The sequence below is a fragment of the Arachis hypogaea genome, chromosome 14, assembly GCF_003086295.3.
Source record: "Arachis hypogaea cultivar Tifrunner chromosome 14, arahy.Tifrunner.gnm2.J5K5, whole genome shotgun sequence".
Classification (NCBI taxonomy): Eukaryota; Viridiplantae; Streptophyta; class Magnoliopsida; order Fabales; family Fabaceae; genus Arachis; species Arachis hypogaea.
Window position 1 is genome coordinate 138,522,238 of NC_092049.1, and position 21,804 is coordinate 138,544,041.

The 21,804-nt window shown below is 25.4% G+C and overlaps 1 protein-coding gene across 2 annotated transcripts; it reads right to left on the reverse strand.

Annotated features, from left to right (window-relative positions):
* Positions 1-1,920: 1,920 nt before the first annotated feature.
* On the reverse strand, positions 1,921-12,231 carry LOC112744575 (serine carboxypeptidase-like 25). Of its 2 annotated transcripts, XM_025794244.3 has the most exons (8): positions 11,551-12,231; positions 8,029-8,232; positions 6,461-6,636; positions 4,896-5,183; positions 4,009-4,139; positions 3,828-3,923; positions 3,640-3,745; positions 1,921-2,348 (listed from the first exon to the last, which is right to left on the reverse strand). In XM_025794244.3, exons 1-8 carry the CDS (start codon positions 11,825-11,827, stop codon positions 2,205-2,207), a joined length of 1,422 nt encoding a protein of 473 aa, XP_025650029.1. In that variant the 5' UTR covers positions 11,828-12,231; the 3' UTR covers positions 1,921-2,204. The 2 variants fall into 2 exon arrangements, with proteins under 2 accessions (XP_025650029.1, XP_025650030.1); XM_025794245.3 differs by lacking the exon at positions 8,029-8,232 and having other exon boundaries at positions 11,551-11,949.
* Positions 12,232-21,804: the final 9,573 nt, after the last annotated feature.

The window sequence follows — 21,804 nt, forward strand, 5'->3', positions numbered from 1 at the left end:
TACATAAAAAATACTAATCACTATGGCAATCTACCTAATTAAATAAATTCGGTGAATTGTTTACCTGAATATACAAAAGAGAAACCTCTTACATGTGCAATTTTAATTTTATGTAAACTGTAGGAGCTAACAAAGGTTGGGCATAATCCGTGACTACCTACCAAGGATTATGAAGGAAAAAGTTAAGGCATAAACCGTGGTTGCTTCCCACGGTTTATGAAGAGGAGGACTTGAACGAAAACTCCCATAGGTTCCCACGGTTTACATGCAAAGTAAAAATTATATGATCAAATTTTTTAAAAACCAAAATTTTTTATTTTTTATTCTTAAATTATATGATCAAATTTTTTTATTTAAATTAAAAAAATAAAATAAAGTCCAGCTATATCTAGTAGAGAATAGATCTGTAAATTTATTATTTTTTTACTTTTTAAACTAAAAAAATAAAAAATTCTAACAATATATAAAAAAATAAAAAAATTTAAAAATTTAAAATTTTTAAATTAATTTATTCTTAATTTATGAACAAGTGCAGCTAAAAAAATCAATTGTCCGGATGTAGATCTATTATTTACTAGATATTGATGGACTAGATTTTATATTTTTAATTTAAATAAAAAAATTTAAACATATAATTAAAAATTTAAAAATAAAAAATTTAGTTTTTTAACATTTTTAATTTTTTTAATAATATTTTTTTATTTTATTATTCACCGGATAATGCTACACCCAGACAGTTGACTTTTTTTTAGCTGCACCTGGTCAAAATTAAGAATAAATTGATTTAAAAAATTTAAAAATTTAAAATTTTTCAATTTTTTTATTTTTTGGATATTGTTAGAATTTTTTTATTTTTTTAATATTAGAAAAAAATTATTTTTTTAGTTTAAAAATTAAAAAAATAATAAATTTATAGATCTGTTGTTTACTAGATATTGGTGGACTTTATTTTATTTTTTTAATTTAAATAAAAAAATTTAATCATATAATTTAAAAATTAAAAAATAATAAATTTAGTTTTTTAAAATTTTTAATTTTTTTAATAATATATTTTTTTATTTTTTTATTCACCGGATAATGCTACACCCGGACAATTAATTTTTTTCGCTGCACTTGTCACAAATTAAGAATAAATTAATTTAAAAATTTTAAATTTTTCAATTTTTTTAATATTAGAAAAATATTACTTTTTTAGTTTAAAAATTAAAAAAATAATAAATTTACAGATCCGTTGTTTACTAGATATTGGTGGACTTTATTTTATTTTTTAATTTAATTAAAAAAATTTGATCATATAATTTAAGAATAAAAAATAAAAAATTTTGGTTTTAAAAAAATTTGATCATATAATTTATACTTTGTATGTAAACCATGGGAACCTATGTGGGTTTTCGTTCAAGTCCTCCTCTTTATAAACGGTGGGAAGCAACCACTGTTTATGCCTTAGCTTTTTCCTTCATAATCCGTGGTAGGTAGCCACGGATTATGTCCCACCTTTTCCAACCATAAAACCTTATAGCGTCCAACGGTTTACATACAAACTAGAAACCATGGTTAACTCCCACGGTTTACATAAAATTGAAATTGTACATGTACGTAAGAGATTTTTCTTTTGTGTATTCAGGTAAACAATTCACAGAATTTATTTAATTAGATAAATTGCCCTAATCACTAATTTTTTTTTTTACATTTTATAGCTGGTTAACATAATTTTTTAAAGTCATAACCAGTGTTAATAGCGTTCTTAACACTAAATGTGATTATTTTAAATGATGATATAACTTAGGGATCATTGCAATTGTTAAATTAAACTTGTTCATCACTATTAGTCATGTTTAAAGCACATATCAAATTCACTTGTTATGTGAATATCATGAGGAAAAATTAAAGATCTGAACAAATAAAACACAACGCTCACAATTTAGAATAAACTCATTATCAAGCTCTTTCCATTAACGCCTCTTGTTAATTTTCCGATTAAGAAAAATGGCATTAAACTTTTTGTTCACAACAATATATATTGACGGCGGTAATGCAAATATAGAAATTAAATTAGCAGCTATGGCCTTTTACACTTGTTTAAATTTTCTTCTATCACCCCCATATTTTTTTTCCTTTTTTTTCTTTTCTTCTTGGCTTCCTTTTTTCCTAACCTTGCTAGCTTCTTAATTTTGTTTTACAGCGTGATTGATTATTGATTAATTTTAGGACTTAGGGAGAGGACTTCCTGAAAGGAATGATTTGAATAATTGAAGAGCTGCTCTTGGCTTGAATAATGGAACTTCATGGCCTGCTCCTCTCACTGTCGCAAATGTTAACCCTTCATATACTTCAGTCCACCCTCCAACCTTCACATAATACATCAAATTATTTTGAAGAATATATATAAGATGGAAAAACACCAATTAGATTTTCTAAAGTGAGGTTAAAGAAGATGAGAAAACAATTACTTTCTAGGTAATTATTGCTCCCGTATCCTTTCGAAACTAAAGGATAAATTAGAGAAAAGGATAAATAGGTCTCTGACCTTTTGTCCTGTGGACATTTTTGTCCCTGACCATTGAAAAATACTTTTAAGTTCCTAACCTTCACAAAACTTGGACGGATCAGTCCCTAACGGAGGCATTTGGACGGATCAATCCCTGACGGAAGCATTTGGACGGAGGGACTGATCCGTCCAAGTTTTGTGAAGGTCAATAATTTAAAAGTATTTTTTAATGGTCCGGGACGAAAATGTCCGCGGGACAAAAGATCAGGAACTTATTTGTCCTTTTCTCGATAAATTATTATTTTCTCTCATAATGCACACTTTTAATACATAAAATAATTTAATGTTGAACCAATCTACTATCTAATATATATAGTTAAAGTTCGGAAAAAATGTATTTTTGAAAGACACATTGAATATTATTATAGAAAATAATCGTATATTGAACTTTTTTTCTTCTTCACATTATCTTTTAATTTGAAGATTAATCTGTCGTAAATCTGAGTTGGTCAATGAGTTACTACATACACAAGATGGGATTCAAACTCCGACACTTACTTAAGCGGACGAATGAGCTGACTACTCGACGAACCCAACTTGATTATATATTGAACCTATCTTATACATATAGTTATAGTTCTAGGAAATAGGTGCTTTTGAAACACACATGGAATATATATTGTAAGATTACGCAAATATTTTTCAAATTTTATAATCTTATGAAAATAAAATGATGTATTAAGTTAATTAATTAAATTTAATTTAAATATGTTGCGTATACAATTAAATTTATTATATAGGATAATTTAGCCTCTAATTTTCAAAGAATAGCAGAGTAATTGCCTTTCTACTATTATTTGTTACTTAACTTCCACTAAGGTCATTATCTAACGTTGATAAGTGTTTCACTTCTTATCTTACAACTATATATATCCTTTGTTTTTGAATCTCCAAACTCGAAAAGGCCTATTTGAATTTCTTGGTTATATATATGACAAACAGCCCATTATTCGAGACTTTATTATATTAAGACTAGATATATACTTAATACAACAATTTTACAAAGGATAGATGTAAAATGATTAATGAATGAGAGGTAGGATTAGAAGAGCAATGCGATAATTAATTAATTATTATTATTTTGCACTAACCTGATTTTTGACATACCAAGGATACCATGGTATTTTAGTTGCCACCTTAAGCTGTGCAAGTGCATATCTAGTTGCTGTAACCGGCACCACTGAATCTACGTCTCCACTATCAAACATAACATATATATTTATGATTAATTTTTGCCTTTTTAATTAATTCATGAAATTAAAGTAACTAACTAACAAACCTGAACACCCAAACTCTTATTCTATTGGCCATCAACTGTCTATAAATTGGTAGCACTGATACATCTGTATCATTCCAGTTTCGATTCAAAACCTCACTGCACAAAACGATCCAGAAAACAATTCAATTAACTTGATAATTATGATCAAATCTTTAATTAACAATTTAAATTAAGAGGTGACCTGCAAGCAGTCCACTTATAAGGAATTCCAGTAGTGTTAGCATGAAGTGCTTTCTGAACATCTGGTCTATTGTAGTATATCTCTGCATACTTTTCCGTACATGGATCATACCCGGACAATTGCCTAACTGCCTGATAACAAAATAAATCATTTTCATCAATTTTCCAACAAGATTATACCATTTGTTAAATATATAATTATTCGTGCATCTTCTCCTATCAGATTAAGTTTGGAAGAAATGAAAGTTTTAGCTGATAGGGAAGACACTGTATAATTATATCTAGGATAATGTTAGGTATTTATTAAAATTAGTTATCAAGATCAGACACTAATATAAAATATATGTTAAAAATTTACGATATAAAATACTTATTAAAAATAAGTTAAATAATACATGTATTTATACTAAAATATATGATGTTTGATTTTAGTATACAGATAGCATTTTTGATATTTCTAACATGTTCCGTCAGGTAACTGTGTTTGCTTGAATTTTTTGCATAAGTTTAATTTTTTTTTTATTGATCTTATGCTAAATTTTTTTTTTTGGGATTTAATAAAGATTAAACTCTAAATTTTTTCGCTCATAACAAATTTGATAGCATTTCATAAAATCACTTTTATCGAAAGCTTAAATTGATTAAAGGAAGAATATGAATAATTATATCTCTAACTGAATTATTCCTGGTTAATCTAAAGAAAATTTAACATAAAAAAAAAAAAAACTAATGTGAAGTTTCTAGTAAAATCCAAAAAAGAAAAATTTTGAGTAGCATAAATTAATGTCATTGTATGTTGATTTTTAAGAAATAAGACATAAAAGGCAGAGACAGAGAGTAAAAAATGATGGATTTAAATCATTATATCTAAGACACAGAAGTTGTTACCGGATGACGGGGGCGATGGGGTAGGCGCATGGCGCGGCGGGAGGTGGCGGCACTGCCATCGGAGTTGTTACAGGGAGGTGCATAGATGTTGTACTGATCAATGTTTCCGAATTCTTGATCCATGGCATAACTATATAGAGACTCACACTCATCAGATTCCTTCTGCCTGTGGAAGTCACAAGTGCTTATGAGTTGCCTGTAAGTCTGGTCAGAGATCATTGCATGGCTCCACCAATATGTCACTGTTCCTAAGTTGTCATAATAGTTGTCTGTTACTGCATTTCCAACCTGCATCATCATCATCATCATTTCAATTAATTACTATCTATTATTTCATGACAAATTAAAGGGACTACTCCTAACAAAAAGATAAAATTTAATGGATCCCCACAATAATACAAGGCAACTACTCAAATGAAGATACTAAAAACATCTTTTTATGAAGATTTTTGTGTTAAAAGTGTACTTTGTTTGTTTAGCCACACTTTAAAAAAAATAACACTTTTGTAACACATCAAAATCAAACCATACATTTCATCATCTAATGGTAAAAAAGAAGCATCTTCATATAAAGACAATAATGAAATCTTCATGGTAGTATCCACCATAATACAAACCTATCGATCAGTCTATCACCATCTATGCAACAATTCATATACTGTTCTCATAATACAATGGTCCTTCATCTCAAAATCGAGATAAGAAAGCGTTTGCTATATAGGATACCTATTATTATGGCAAGCTATAGTAGTTAGGTAACTTTTGGCATCATTTAAAAAATAGGTTAAAGTATATTTTTTAGGTTTAATTACTCTGCTGGTCCTATAATTTCACAAAATTTTCAATTAAGTCTCTATACTTTTTTTTTAATTGAGTTCTTGCACCAATTTTTTTTTTTAATTTGGTCCCTACACTTTTTTTTCCTTTTATTTAACTCACTGTACCAATTTTTTTTAAGCCAATTACTACTAAAAGGGACTTAATTGAAAAAAAAATTTGGTGCAGGACCCAATTAAAAAGAAAAAAAGTATAGGGACCTAATTGAAAATTTCATGAAACTATAGAAACCAACAGAGTAATTAAACCTATTTTTTATTCTTAAAATTTGGCAAAAATTTTAAAATTATTCATAAATTTATTTTGTTTTAATTTCATCCTAAAAATTTTTAATTTGCATCAAATATACTTCGACAGTCAAATTTTTAAAAAATTCAAGATCAGTTTAACAATAATGCATAACAATTCTATTTGATTTGCTTATGTTAAAGGTTATTCTTATCTAACTGTTGTTGAATTTGTTCTAAATTTTTTAAAAAATTAGCCGATAAATCGAAAATTTTTAGAACAAAATAAAACTTAACAGTATTTTTAAAACTTTTATCAAATTTCAAAAAAAATATACTTTATCCCAAAAAGTATTACTATTAAAGTATTAATGTTTGTTTATTATATGATAACGTTTTTAAATATGAAAAATAAAAGCAAATACCATTGTTGCATAAAACTTTTGACTATGGATCAGTATTGTAAATGCATAAATGGAAGTTGAGTATACATATATTTACCATGATTCCTTTGAGATTGATGGGGTACTTAGTGTTGGTGTTATAAGTGATAATTTCTCTAGCTAGTTGAGGCACATAATGGCCAGCATAGCTCTCTCCAGTGATGTAAAGCTCTCTATTTTTATAGCGTGGGAACCTTTCTAGCCATTGGACTACAAATTCCAGAGAGTCTTTTGCTGAAAAAATTGATGCAAAACATATTATTAGTCATTGTTAGTAGGTGAAATTTAATATATAATATTATAATTACAGTGTAATGTTTGAGATACATAATTAAAGTAAAGAAAATGACATGGTAAGACAAATGGATGATAGCAAAATTTAAGTTTGGCGTTATTGTGATTTGATTTAAATCACGTTTTGGAACTTTCCGTAACATCAAGAGTAGTCTTTGTAGAGAAGCAGAGCTATAATAAGTACACAATTGTGGCTACTTTAAATAAGGTACGTGGATAGATAGTCAATACATAAGTTATTAGGTGATGAACGTGGACCCCCCACAAAAATTGGACTCCATAATAATTAATTGCATTTATGTTTGACACACACACATATATAACAAAATGTTGCAAGATGTACCACCAATATGTTATATCTATTATTTTTGTATTTATTTTTCTTCTATATGGCTCTTTGTTTTTTATATTTAAAGTTATTAACAAAAAATAAGAAAAAGATAAAAAAATCTATCATTTATAGCATAAAAATGTATGTAAAAGATGATGCAAATATGAAATATCGTTTCTACATATATAACAAACAACAATATAATAAAGTACTCTTAGTACACTCATTAAGATAATTCCTAATGTATTGATAGCTTTTTTTTTTTAATTGAAAAACATCACTTTAAATGATGATGTTTTTGGACTCTTAATAATAACAATAATAATAATGGAGAAAAATTTGAGAATTAACAACTTTAATTGATATTGACTAGTATTTTTGGTGAGTAATCTAATATTTTTAATTCAGTAATTTAATATTATATTTTTAATTAATATTTTTTAATATTATTAACTAACTGCTGATAGAAAAAATAAATTATGCTGATTCTTTAACATTGTTCATAATAATAATAAGAAAAAAAAATCCTAAACGGCCTGACAATTACTTCGAAAGACACCGAGACTCTTAATTAAAAAAAACTCAACTCGACCTCTGAACTTTATTTTTATAGGACTAATTAGTTCTTGTGTAAAAAAAAATCAATGTTATTTTTTTTGCACAAGAATTAATCAGTCCAAAAAAAAAAATTAAGAGCCGGATTGAGTATTTTTTTTTTTTGAGGCCTCGTAGTTCTTTCGAGGTAATTGTCAGGACCGGATGGGTATTCACTCTAATAATAAATTATCAAATCATGGTAACAATGATAATGATGTTAGTAGTAGACTAGTAGTAGTAGTTAATTTGGTGAAGCTATAGTTGATCCAGCTATTCATTTTTGCCAATCATAAAAACCTAATCTTATCATCACTTCTTCTATATGGCCTACCAAACAATGAAAGATGCAGGAACCGTGAATGGTGGTTGTAATTAATGTGTATTGAAGGGTGGAGGGTCCCTACCGGTGCGGCGGTCGCCGGTGTCATGTAGGTCGGAGGAGCGGTTGGTGTATGAGAAGCCGACGCCGGCCGGGGTTTCGAGGAATAGGAGGTTAGCCAGTGAGTTCCATGAAAACTTGTTAATGTATAGTCCTGAAGCAGACCTATTTACTCTGAAAGGGCCAATCTCTTCAGAAGCTCCATATGCTACTGATGAACAACCGGGACCTAATATTTTCCATAAGGATATATTGTTAAGTAGAGTATTATAAAAAGAAATATTTTATCTTACATTTATTTTTAAAAAATATTATTAAAGATACAAATTAGCTAAATTCGTAAAATAAATAATACAATAAGATTCAGACACATGCATTCCATGTTATAGGTAAGAAACTTATTAGTAAACAAACTATATATACTTACACAAAGAATTATTATTGAATACTTGAAGTATGATGAAAAAATGCACTCCATAATGGACTATGGTTTGATTTGGGTAAACAGCTTAATTAAATTATTTTTGAAAAAATAGCTTAAACAATAAATGACTATATTAAAAGTAACTTATAAATAAATTATTTTGTATTTGAATTTTTAATTCTAAAAGTATTTATTTTATAAAAATGTGATAAAAAGTAGTTGTATTATCAGAGAAGTCATTTTTTTAACTTCTCTATAAGTTTCTAAATAGCTTTTTAGAAAGCTGCAATTTGATTTTGAAAATTGTACTAGACATTAATACTACTACTTTTCATAAGTCAAAAACTCAAAAAAATTACTTTTAAAACTTCTCAAACGGATCCATATGTGTACACTAAAATCAACCATTAAAGTCAGTTATCAGTATAAAATACATATTGGAATATAAATACACGTTAAAAATAAATTAAATTATACATGTATTTTATACACAAATACATTGGTGGCTGATTTTTGTGTATGAATAATATTTTTAAATAAATATATATGATTAATAAAAGACAATAAAGTTTAGAAAATGATTAACATCATTTTTACATTTAAAATTAAAGAAAAATTACAAATTAAATATATAAGAAAAAGTTAAAAGAAAGGAATAATAAACAGTTTTTGGAAATATAGTTATTTTTCTTTAAAATAGGATTTAGCTAACATGTATAGTAGAGATTAAGATAAGTTTATCATTAGTGAAAAATTTTAAATATTTTTATTTAATGAAACAAATGTATTAAAAACTTAAATTTTTTATATTTTTAATAAAAAATTTTTACTAATAGCAAATTTATTATGTATCTTTAGAACACATATTAGTTAAATCCTAAAAAATATATAATAAAAAAAAACATTATATGCAATGCACATTTTTAAAAAAAAATTAACTATAATTTTCACTTTTCACCAAAGAAATTCTTTTTTCTTAATTATCATAGTTTTGTGACAAGTTCACCTATTTTCTGTAGCAACTTAATTGTCTATTTCCAAAGGTGATGTGAACTACTTATAATTTGAATTCAAAGAAAAAAAGTGGAGATATATAAGAAGATTATTTTAGGGTTAGAGATACACTGAAACTCTACTAAAAATAGGGTTGCATTGATGGTGCACCAATACGCGCTGACAACTCGGCTAACAGAACCTTAAATAAGGGCTCTGAGGTTGATTAAGCCATTAATGAGGCTAGTTTTTAGTTGCTTTCAAGCATTAACTGCATGCGCGTGTGTGTATATGCGTGCGTGACTACTATTGTATTGTATTGTAGTGTAGTGTGAAGTGTAGCTTAGACATATAGATAGACTTCAGAAATCAGAAGAGAGAGAATGTGAGAGACACATTATAGACTCATAGTCTCATAGACTTGAACAAACCTTCAATATTATTAAGACCAAGAGTGTTGCTTTGATCATGGTTCCTATCAAAACCCTTTTATTAGGACAAAATATTAGGTGTTGATACAATAATATCATGGCTAGTTTATTCATAATTCATAAAACTATATATTACTATCTTAGATAAATATTTTCCTCCTTGTTAGGTGTAAAAATAATTATGCAAAGTTTTGACTTTTGATTCGCATTTTTTATTTTTTGTTTTCAAATTTTTATTATTTTTTATTTTTACAAAATCTGAAAATAGAAAATATTAAAAATAAGATTTAATTACTCTGCCGGTCCCTATAGTTTCACAAAATTTTCAATTAGGTCCCTATATTTTTTTTTCTTTTAATTGAGTTCTTGCACCAAATTTTTTTTTAATTGAGTCCCTACACTTTTTTTTTTCTTTTATTTAGGTCTCTGTACCAATTCTTTTTTTTTTAGTTGGATATCTGTAAAATTAAGCCAATTACTACTAAGATGGACCTAATTAAAAAAAATTAGTGAAGAAACCCAATTAAAAAGAAAAAAAGTATAGGGACCTAATTAAAAATTTCACAAAATTATAGAAAACAACAGAATAATTAAATTTAAAAAAAAAATAAAAAATAAGAACCAAGTACACTCGAATTTGTTTAAAAAAAATATTTTGTATACTTTCTAATCTATACTTTTTAAAAATAAAGACAAAAAAATATTTCTGTATTGGTATATTTTTACTGGATAAATAGAATCCAAGGGAAGAGTAGAGCATTGAATAGTCTCTCTTTTACTAGTAACATTGTTGTCGTGTATGGGTCATTGGGTTTGTACCATTCATTGTTAGTTAGGTCATCATTCCAACCTATCCATTGCCAACCCACTCATGTGGGCTCTACGTACACTTTCTTTTGTTTTCTTTTACAGTATCCAAAAAATATTTAATGCATTATTTCTCCAAGCAATTTATTTTTATTTTATTCTTCTAGCCTCACTTAATTGTCTATGAGACACAGGAGTAGGGTGTAATCAAACAAGGAAAATAGAGTAACATCTAAAGGTAATAATAAAAAGTAAGTAACATAACATGTAAAAGAATAATTGTTTCCATTGATCTTTCAAATCAAATTGAACTGTTGTTTGTATGTGTGACTAAGCCCATATATATACATATATACTTAATTTAAAAAGATGCCTCAACAAGAATTCACCTAGCACCATATTAAAGAGGAAGTTCAGAAAAGATTATTTTTGTACATTTTTTTTTGTTTTTTTTTTACGGTATCCCCAAACCCGACGGTCAAAGACTAATCTGTCGCGAAGATTTTTGTACATTTTGTGTCTTCTATATATTATATGTCGGCATAGTAGTAAACTAGTAATTTAGATTGTTTTGCACTGTTTTTATAGTTTATCTTTCATGTGGTTTAAAGTACCCAAATGAGAACAAATGATAGCATTAATGTCCATAAATAAGCGATATAACAGTGACTTTCAGTAGATACTACCCAAGTATATATTCAAAAGCCATGAATATCTGGATTATTTAATTTGCATGCATGCTAATTAGTAATTACTTACACTTAAATTAATAAACAAAAAAATATGTCAAAATTCAAAATGCTAAATATAATAGTGAATTATTATAATTATAGATTTGATTTAAATTGAGAGAGATTTGAAAATGAAAAAGATGGAATAATTAATGTCTAACCTCCATTGAGCCAAATAACAAGGGGTTTTCTGAGTGAGTTTTGAGAAGATTCAGTGAGCCAGTAGAAGAGTGCTCTACCGGCAACCTTGTTGACAGTAACATAGCCAGAAAATTGTTGAAAAGACACCTTTGGTTGACCAGGAAGTTCCAAGATCCTATCTTCTTCTTCTCCTCCTTTAACACAACTACTTGGTCCCACCACCACCACCATCACCAACAAAATCACCACCACTTGATGAAGAACAACAAAGATCTTTTTATGATGTTGTTCGTCCATGCTAAGGAGGAGGAAGAACTAGAAGGAGGAGAGGCGAGTGTGAGTTACAAAAAGTGATGAGAGAAAAAGAAAATGGAAAATGAGTGAGTGAGAATTATAGGGAAGGTAGGTTTGTGTGTCTCCTCAAGGGAAGGATTAAATAGGAGAGAGAGAGAGAGTTATTATTTATGAGTGTCATAAACAATTTAATTTGTGCACTTAGGGGTTGGAGACTAATTTTATTTATTTATTTTATTTAGTTATTTTATGGTGAAAATTCAGGTGTAGTTGACTTCACATGAAGTTGATATTTGAGAGCCGTTAGAAACGGCTCTCAAAGTTTCTAATGGCTTTTAAATATATACTTTACGTGAAGTCGACTGCACCTGAATTTTTTTCTTATTTTATTTGACCATGTGTTGCATAGCTGCTACTATTTTTGGGGGACTTCTCTTATATCCATAAATTGTTGATATGAAGACTGTAGAGGGAGGATAGACATTGTTCATGTCTTAACTACCATTGGTTAGTTGCTCAACTAGGATAAACATTTGTATAGTAATGCATGTTTGGACATTGCATCTTAGATAGAATTACAGAAATACAAGATTTTCTTTTTTTAAATACAAGTAGAGAACTATTGCTTAATATTAGTTTTTTTTTTTTTAAGTTGACGCATATTAACATCCAAATGAATATTTAAATATTATAATATTATGTACAAATAAAAAATTCGTCATTATGTATTTGTATATAAATATATATTATTTAAATTATTTTTAATATATATTTATATTTTAACATGTATTTTAATTTATATAAATGATTTATTTTTTATGTATAACTAATATGATTGTCTAGAATTATATACTAGAAAAAAAAATCAAAATCCTATTACAAAAAAATTATAAAGTGAAATAAAATATTCAAGTCAATGATAATTTTGTTTGAAATTTTGAGAGAGATACATACAAAAATATAATGTACAAACTAAAAATAAGTTATTAAATTATATATATATATATATTACTTTATTTATTTTGGTGGGTATTTTATATGATATCATATATTTTATATATAAATGGTTGATTAGTCAGAAGCAGAGCTAAATTGAATTCAGAGAGGACTAAAAATTATTTCGCAATAAAAATAAGGGCGAGGGGACATTGTCCTCTTTTGGTTAATGAAGCTTTTTTTTAAGATGCGGTTGAATTTTTTTGTATACAAAATATACTTGAGAGAGGAAATATGTTACGATAGAATTGAAGTTAGATTTACAATTGTAGATAAAAAAATAAAAATAAAAATTAAGGGTTAGTAATTTTATTTTATATAAACCAGCATTTTTAATTATTAATCTAATATTTTTAGTCTAATAATTTAATAATATATTTTTAATCAATATTTTTAAATATTGTTAATTGGCTAACAGTTAGTCAAAAACAACAAATATCATTAGGCTTCTAGCATTATTCGATATGAGTAAAAAAATGATTTTAAGAATAAACAAAAATGGTTAAAATTGGTTATAAAAATTTACTCCCTAATTTTTTTTTACTTCTTGAAATTTGAGATAAGAATTCGTCTTTACTTTGCATTTTATTTTAAAAATAAAACGTATACAAAATAAATATTTGTAGATATATAAAAAATTAAAATGAAGAAACATTTGTTGAAAAGCATACGGATTTAAGTTTTTCTTTTTGAAATATTAATTAGTAATTACTACATCACCCTCTTTTTTTCTTTTTTTTTTACATTCTTAACAAATATATATGTTTAAACCATATATTAAAATGGCTGAATCTTAATTAAATAACAAAAAGATTAAAAAGCATGTAATTCATGGCCGTAAATTTGACGTGTTATCAATAAAGGGAGGCGCTCATAATATTAGAGTCCGTTTGGAAATTCTAAAAGTTACTTTTTTTTTACTTATAAAAAGTTATATTAATAGTGTTTGGTATAATTTTTTAGATAAATTTTTAACTTTTTAAAAAATTATTTAAGAGCTTTTGAAAAAGTTAAAAAATATGACTTTTTTTATTTTCAAAAATTATTTTATCACTCTTATTTAATGTACAACTTTAAAACAAGGACTTCTATAATAACTTTTCAAACACAAAATAACTTATTTAAAAGTTGTTATTAATAAAAGTCCTTATATTTTAAATTTCTTTTTTTAAAAGAACTTGTTTAAAAAATTTAGCCAAACTGGCCCTTAAATTAAATGAGAACAAAAATAAAATGAAGATTATTTTACGCATTGTTGAACGGGAATGCAATGCAACTGGCTCTCATTCACATTAATTAAGCTCATCAAACTTTGACTACCTCTGAACTACTCTTATTTCTTTTTCATTTCCTCTTCTATCTTCATTATTCTGCTTTGCTTCAATCTGGGTTTTGTTATTAGATAAGTTAGAATAATAGTATCAAATTTGTCTTGTACAATATATTCATAATTGACCAAATTATGTGATTCTTTTTGTCATATTGTGATTGTGATCCATATATATATGGTACAAACTTAATAATTATAGATTTTTTTGGGTTCATAATTTTGGTTCCCTCCAATTATTGCCGTCATTGCAGACGTAGATCAAATATTGGTAGCCCAAATATCTGGCAGTGCAAATTTTTTATTATTTTTTTATTACAAAATAAAAAAAAAAAGGATCAGTTTTAAATGCCTTTACACTGTTCTGCCTATAACCTGTATGGTCAGAAAGCTGTGTTGATGTAAAAGAACATGATGTCATTTACAAATTTCTGAAATGAAAAGCGACTTCTCATTTTACCAATTTCATCAAACACTCACTTAATTGATGAGGAAAAATACACAGAAAACTTCACCAAACACTCATTAACTTCACCCAACGCTTTGCGGGACTATCCTTTTGGGTTTAAATAAGATTTTTATATTATATAATATTACTTATTATTACCTAATTAGTATTTAAGCTGTGAGCGATGCTCCTGTAAAGATGTGTAAAAAATCTTTTTGTAAAGACATTTACGTATCGCATTATTATTGGATGTATTAATGAATTTGTTATTTTTTTATAACAATAACAATAAATTCAAAATTTTTTTTAAGGATTTAATTGTTATTTTAAATTTTTAGAGATTTAAATGTCTGCAAAACAAAAACTCAGAGATATATTTATCTTTTTATCAAAAAATTTAAAGATATTCGGTTTAGATTGTATAATTCGATCGAATCAAATCAGGTTTAATATTTTTTTTATAATATAAATAAAATATTTTCTATAAAACTAAAGAAAATGATAAATAAATGTATTGATACATCAATGATTGATTTTGTGCCTCTGGAGCTTGTACTTGTTCTCCAGATTATCGATTTTATTCTTGAACTGTTGTTATGTAGGACATTTTATTAATTATTTAATTTTAACCTCACTGTGGGACTAAATTGATGCTAAATGAAACTTTTTTAGATTTAAATAGAACACTTTAAACCCTAAGGACCAAAACAGAATTACGCCAAAACCTATGGAACCAATTTAGTACTTTATCCTAGAATTTAAAATTTTTAAAATTTTATTGATCCAAAATTAGAAAAGGAATTTATAGAGATCAAAATTTAAAAAAAAAAAAAACACCATTTTATAAGAATCAAATATTTATTTAGATAATATCATATTTTAAATTAATATATAATAATACGAATATTTAAATTTAAATTTTTTCTTCCGTTATACCAAAACAAGAGAAAATGATTACAAGAATTGAACAAATAATCATATATAGAATTAAATGAAATTTATAAGACTTAATTACTAAACTTTAAATTTAATTGCTTTGGTTTTTAATAGCCTACTTAGACATATAATACTAAAATAAAATCATAATAATAATTGGAAGTTCACTAAACATGCTTGATTCAGTATCTAAAAAAAACATGGTTGATCATGACCGTGGGAATTCATGACTTGTATATGCATGTATGTGTGTAATTTTAATAAATAATAAATAATGAATTTATTAGTAATTTATATATACACATTAATTAGTAATTTAATTACACACTAATAAGTTGAATATAATAATTTCTAATAAAAGTGACATATAAGCTGAAAATCATATGCATAACATTATATTCGTCAAATAAATTATAATCCATTCTAAGATATACCAGCGGCTAATGAGGTTGTTTTAAATCAAGGAAGTGAACTCAAATGAGAACCACTACGAGAGAGCCTAAACATATAAAAAACGCACATTAATATATATAATACCTTTTGGACTAATTAATCTTTGATAAAAAAAAAATATCAATTAAATTTTCCATGTTAGTAAACAGTGGATGGATATGTATGTCTTTGTGTTAATAAATAATATAAAATGAAACAGAATTTTTCACATATTTCATTATTTATTATGGTTTGTGTCTCGTTACTGTCAGGTTATCACATAAGTATAAAAATGATATAGTTTTGGACGGTAAATATTTATTATCTTTTAAATTTGCATATAATATTTACTAATTGTTCTCTATTTATCATGAATCCTAACAAAAATAGGTGAAGTTTCACTCTAAAAATTATTATTCATATGACAATTTTTCATAAATAAATATATCACAATAGTTAACTATACATATAAGCAACACCATTAAGTTTTATGTGATAAATTGATAGAAAAATTTTACATGTCCACCGTTAAAATAAATGTTATTGAGCATTGCTAATTATACTAAAAATATAATAATGGAGATATAAAAATTAAAAAAAGTTAATGAATACTTTCAATCTTAAAATACTATTCATTATATATAATTTATAAAAAAAAATTATTTTTAAAAATTTAAACTTAAAACATCTTAACTAAATTATAAATAATTTATCATCCTAACTAATTTTATTTTTATTTACTTTTATACACATTTAATAATAAAAAGAGTGAATTAGTTGGCACATTAACGTTTATTGTTACACTAGTATTTATAATTTGAAACTAGAATTATATATAAATATAAACAAAATAAACCTGTATATAAAAAGTATGTTATATAAAATAATAGAAACTTAATTTATAATTATTTTTATTTCTTTTTTTTAATAATTAAATTTTTATATTTTTTTTAATTTAATTTTGATACACTGTAAGATTAAAGATTTTATGCATCTATTTAATTATATATTGTAATTAAAAAATAACTTTTTACATTCATCACGTAAATAGTTATCTAAAAGAATAAATATAATTAAATATCTATGTAAAAGAATACATATTTTAATATATTAAAATTAATTTCTATACTTTTAAATAATTATTTTACTGCTCATTATAATTTTTAAATATTAATTACCATCCATTGAATTAGAAAATTTATTTGTTATAATATTTATGACATATAATATTTTTTAATTCAAAATAGTTGTTACAAGCAAGATTATTTAATAGATAAAATTAAAAATATTATATAATTTTAAAATAAAGAATATTAATTAATAGATAGATACTATTTTTTTATTTCAATTAATTTTTGAAGACAAGAATAATTTTACTTATATTTAAAAAACTGAGTTTTAATTTGGTAATTAACTAATTAATTAGTTTTAAAAATTATATTAATACTGTTCATTAATTTTTTATTAAGTTAGTTTATTTACTTATTTTTTATTTTTATATTAAATCAAATTTAACAAAATAAATATTGTTACATATTAAATTTAATAAAAATTGATTTTATCATAAATCTCAAGACAAAATTTTGTAATTTTTTGTGGAAACAAAAAATATAATTATATTGGAAACAAATATATATATATATATATATTTATATAGATTTTTTTTTAATTTAGTGAGGGCAAGTGCCCCATTCCCATGTACCTGAGCCTTTCCTGTTTCAAGTATTACTTTGTTACTTAGATTTTATTCTCATGGGAATTAAATATATTTAAGGAAAGGTGGGAATTGAAATAATGGTATTTTGATTCCCTGAAATTAAACTTGCTTAAAAATATCTTTTCAATCTTTAAACTAAACATGAAAATATGATATTCCTATTTTAAAATTTTTAAAAATTATTTATAATTTTTCCAACTACACACATCTTTAATGGTATCCAATTTAGCTGCGAGTGAGTAACTGTCGCAGAACTATTTAGCAGACCGTCCCATACTGTCGTACTTGGTGGTTTTGGTGTAGTGTTTTTCATTAATTTAATTTTTTCAATATAATATATATATATATATATCAAATTGATGAATTTATCTAAGGTTGATAAATAAAAGACAAAAGAAATTAAATATATATTAAAAAATGATGAAAAATGTAATGCATATTATGGTCCTTGACTTATTTATTTACTACACCCACTTGTTCATAACAGAGTATGTAGGTTTGCTTTTTTGTTTTCTACCTTGGTACCTTAGGAATAATATTATATTTATCGTATGTTACCTTCTTCCGTTAGTAACAATCTACACAATACGATTCAACAAACTTAGAAAAAAAATTTCCATTTTGGTGAAATTGAATAATATCTAATTCTATACCTAACAATAAACAGAAGATATATATAGATTGTCCGTTTTGTATAGGAAAGTTAAATCCCTTTACGTGCACGCGAGCTGTAGAGACGGATAGTGCTACTCAATTCTTAAAATGGAATATAGAATATATTATAGTGTGTTGTGGCCACTAGCCATCATCATGCCTCTTTTGGACCAGTTTTGTTGTTGTTGTTGATCATATATAGCAGTTAAATTTTCTATTTAATTTTTTAATTTTAAATAAATTAAAAAATTCAAAAAAGGAGAGATATAATAAGAACATCGTGATATTGTGGTGGTGCATGGGGTAGGGTAGGCAACGCAGGCATAGTAATCGAGTGCATCTTGAACCAAAGGCAAGAGCACATTGCATATTCAATTTAGTTTGCATTCTTGGTCGGTAGATCCGTTAATAAAAATATAAAAATAAATAAAATATTTTTTAGAAATTTTATTTAATTATAAAAAGTTGAGAACAAAGATATGAATATAATTTTTTTTGGTCCTATCACTATTTAACTGTCTTTATATTTTTTCCATCTATCAAACACAATAATTAGATGCCACATTCATCAAAAACTCCTTATATAATGCTTTATATAGTCATGCAATTATTTTACTTTAAAAAGATGATAAGTTCACCTAATTGATATTTTTAATCATATTTTGAATTTAAGTTTTATTCTTGAGCTAGGATCGAACTCTTCATGAGATTCCTAATTGCATTACTTATAGCTTCTTTGCTCGTAGACAAAGCTGATTCGAAATTCTCTTTCATTCCATGGCATAACTTGTATCCATGCGGTTCATATTCGCCTGGAATTCACTCCCAGAAATATAGCTCCCCCCCCTCTCGTCAATCCCACGAGCCTCTTTTTTATCTATTCTAAATTCTCATTCGATTACGGCATCAAAATAGAAAAACTCACATTGGGTTGTATATACTATATCTATAAATCTTAAATATTAATATGTAAATTAATACACATATATGACAAAGTGTAAACAAACTAATAATGACCAAAACTAAAATAAATAACTTTTAAATTTAAATAAACAAAAGAGAATTATAAAAACAAATATTTTATAAGAATAAAAAATTATTTAAATTATTCTTTTGGATTTTGAACAAATATATATTTTGAGCTTTAGATTGTAAAATTATATTTTATCTTAAAGTTTATATGAAAATGTAATAATATGATGTTTAATTTATTGTTAGGAATAAATGATGAGATGGGAAGCAAAGAAAGCTAGTATAGTTGGAACTTGAAGTTGGAAAAGGACCTAGTTTGGTTCCATAATGAGGCTCCATCGCACACAGCTAGATTCAAACGGCATTGATTGAAGACTTCGAAATAAAGCTCTATTGTGTCAGTGTCAATTCTGATACTTAAGCGTTGGTCAATGCTCATCTTCTTATAATAGTATGCCACTTCCTAATTCTACACTTCATTCTAATCTCACGTTAATTCAATTCATAACGTGTTATGTGTGGTATACAAATTAATTAATTAATTATTATGTTCTATTAATTAAGATTCTTTAATTTATTGTTTCCAATACTATTAACTTTTTTTTGTCTACTATCGCTAATTTGACAAATTAATAACTAATTTGTTATAAATCTAAATTTTTAAAAAAATTTATAGTTGGCTAATAATTATTATATACACAAAATATGATTTGAATATTCAACATTTATTTAAACAGATTAATAAATTAATTACTTAATTAGTAGATGAATCTGAATTTCCTAAACTATCAAGTTCACATTGTAAGGCAGCATGCGTTAGTTGTATATAATTAGGACCCAAATATAAGAATTAAAAATAAAAATAAAAAGAATGCAGGTTATATTGTTTTTTATTTTTATATTTATATTTAATATTTATGAAATTAGTTCTCCTAAAAATTTAAGCTGAAATCTCTTTTACGAGTTTGCATATAAATTTTATATTTTTTATGCTAGAATTCTTTTTTTTAGGGATTCAATAAGCTAAGAATCAAACCGTAGATCTTTCTATCATAAAATTTTTTATATCATATTTATATTATGTTATTACTTCTACTAAAAATAAAAAAATGTACATAAATAATAATATCTCTTTAATATACAAATATTAAATTAACTATTCTTTTTCTGTGACATCTTTTTAGGTTATAATCATGGTTTAAAAACTTAACAACAAAAAAATTATTGTAGTAATACATCTTACCTATCAGAACGGTAATATTAGACAAAAAAAAAGTTTAAATTTTTTATTTAATATTTAATTCTAATAATAATTAAGAAATATTAAATAAGACAAATTTTAATTATTTTTAACGAATTTTATTTGAGTTTAATTTTTATGCATTGAAAATGTAAAATATTTTGTATAATCGTACAATCACAGTTATTTTTTTAGATGACCATTCACATAATTAATATAAGATATAGTTACTTACTTATTTTTATTAACGTAGTACACTAACAGTGTATCAAAATTAATTTTATTTTATTTTGTTACTAAATATTTTCATATTAATAAAAATTTGATGTTATTATGATGAAGAGTGACGAAGTATTGCTGAAACTGAAAACTTTTCAGGTTGCCAGATCTACAATGTAACAGTGGCTATGCACGCATGTTGGAGTAAATTCTAGTCGGTGCTTAGTTGTGAGCACATACAATACACACACAACTTCAACTCATTTTATTATTGTAACATTTTTTTGGTTAATATAAACGACACGTTTTGTACATCAGTTCGGCTTTTTTTTTTTCTTTTTTAATAATCCGTTATATAATTATTAATTAAGCATTATTAGATATCAGACAAAGCTATTCTTCATTGGAATCGAATGCTGAAATCAAATTAATTAAAGATAACATAAATCATTATCTTATTTTTATAGTATCGATCTTAGTGTAGTGGTTTAATTTAATTCATATATATATATATATATATATATAGATAAAATACTATTTAGACCTCGATATTTAGACAAGATTTTAATTTAGTTATTAACGTTTTAAATATTCTATTTTAATTTCAAAAAATTTAAAATAAAATTGATATTGTCTCACAATTAAATTTGATATGAATAATTAGCATATTTAAAAGTCAATATAACATTCGATTTTAAAAGTTTTACTCAGATGAGTGATTTTTGGATTCACGCTACACTTATCATATGTCTTCCATTTGAGAGTGGTTTTTAAATTTTAAAAAACTATATAAAAGGTGGAGTTATTTACATGGAAAATAACATTTCATGTAAGATAACTGGAATAAATTCAATCAGGTTAAAGAATTAAGATGGATCCACCAGAATTTTGGAGAATGTTTGATATGTGCAGAATTTGAAGAAAAATCTCCTTTTTTTTTTAGTCATAGAATCAAGTGACCTAGTGAAAAAAATGAAAAGTAAAATTCTTATAGAAAAATCTAGAGCATTGGTGGTGATGAAAGGCACATGAAAAAACA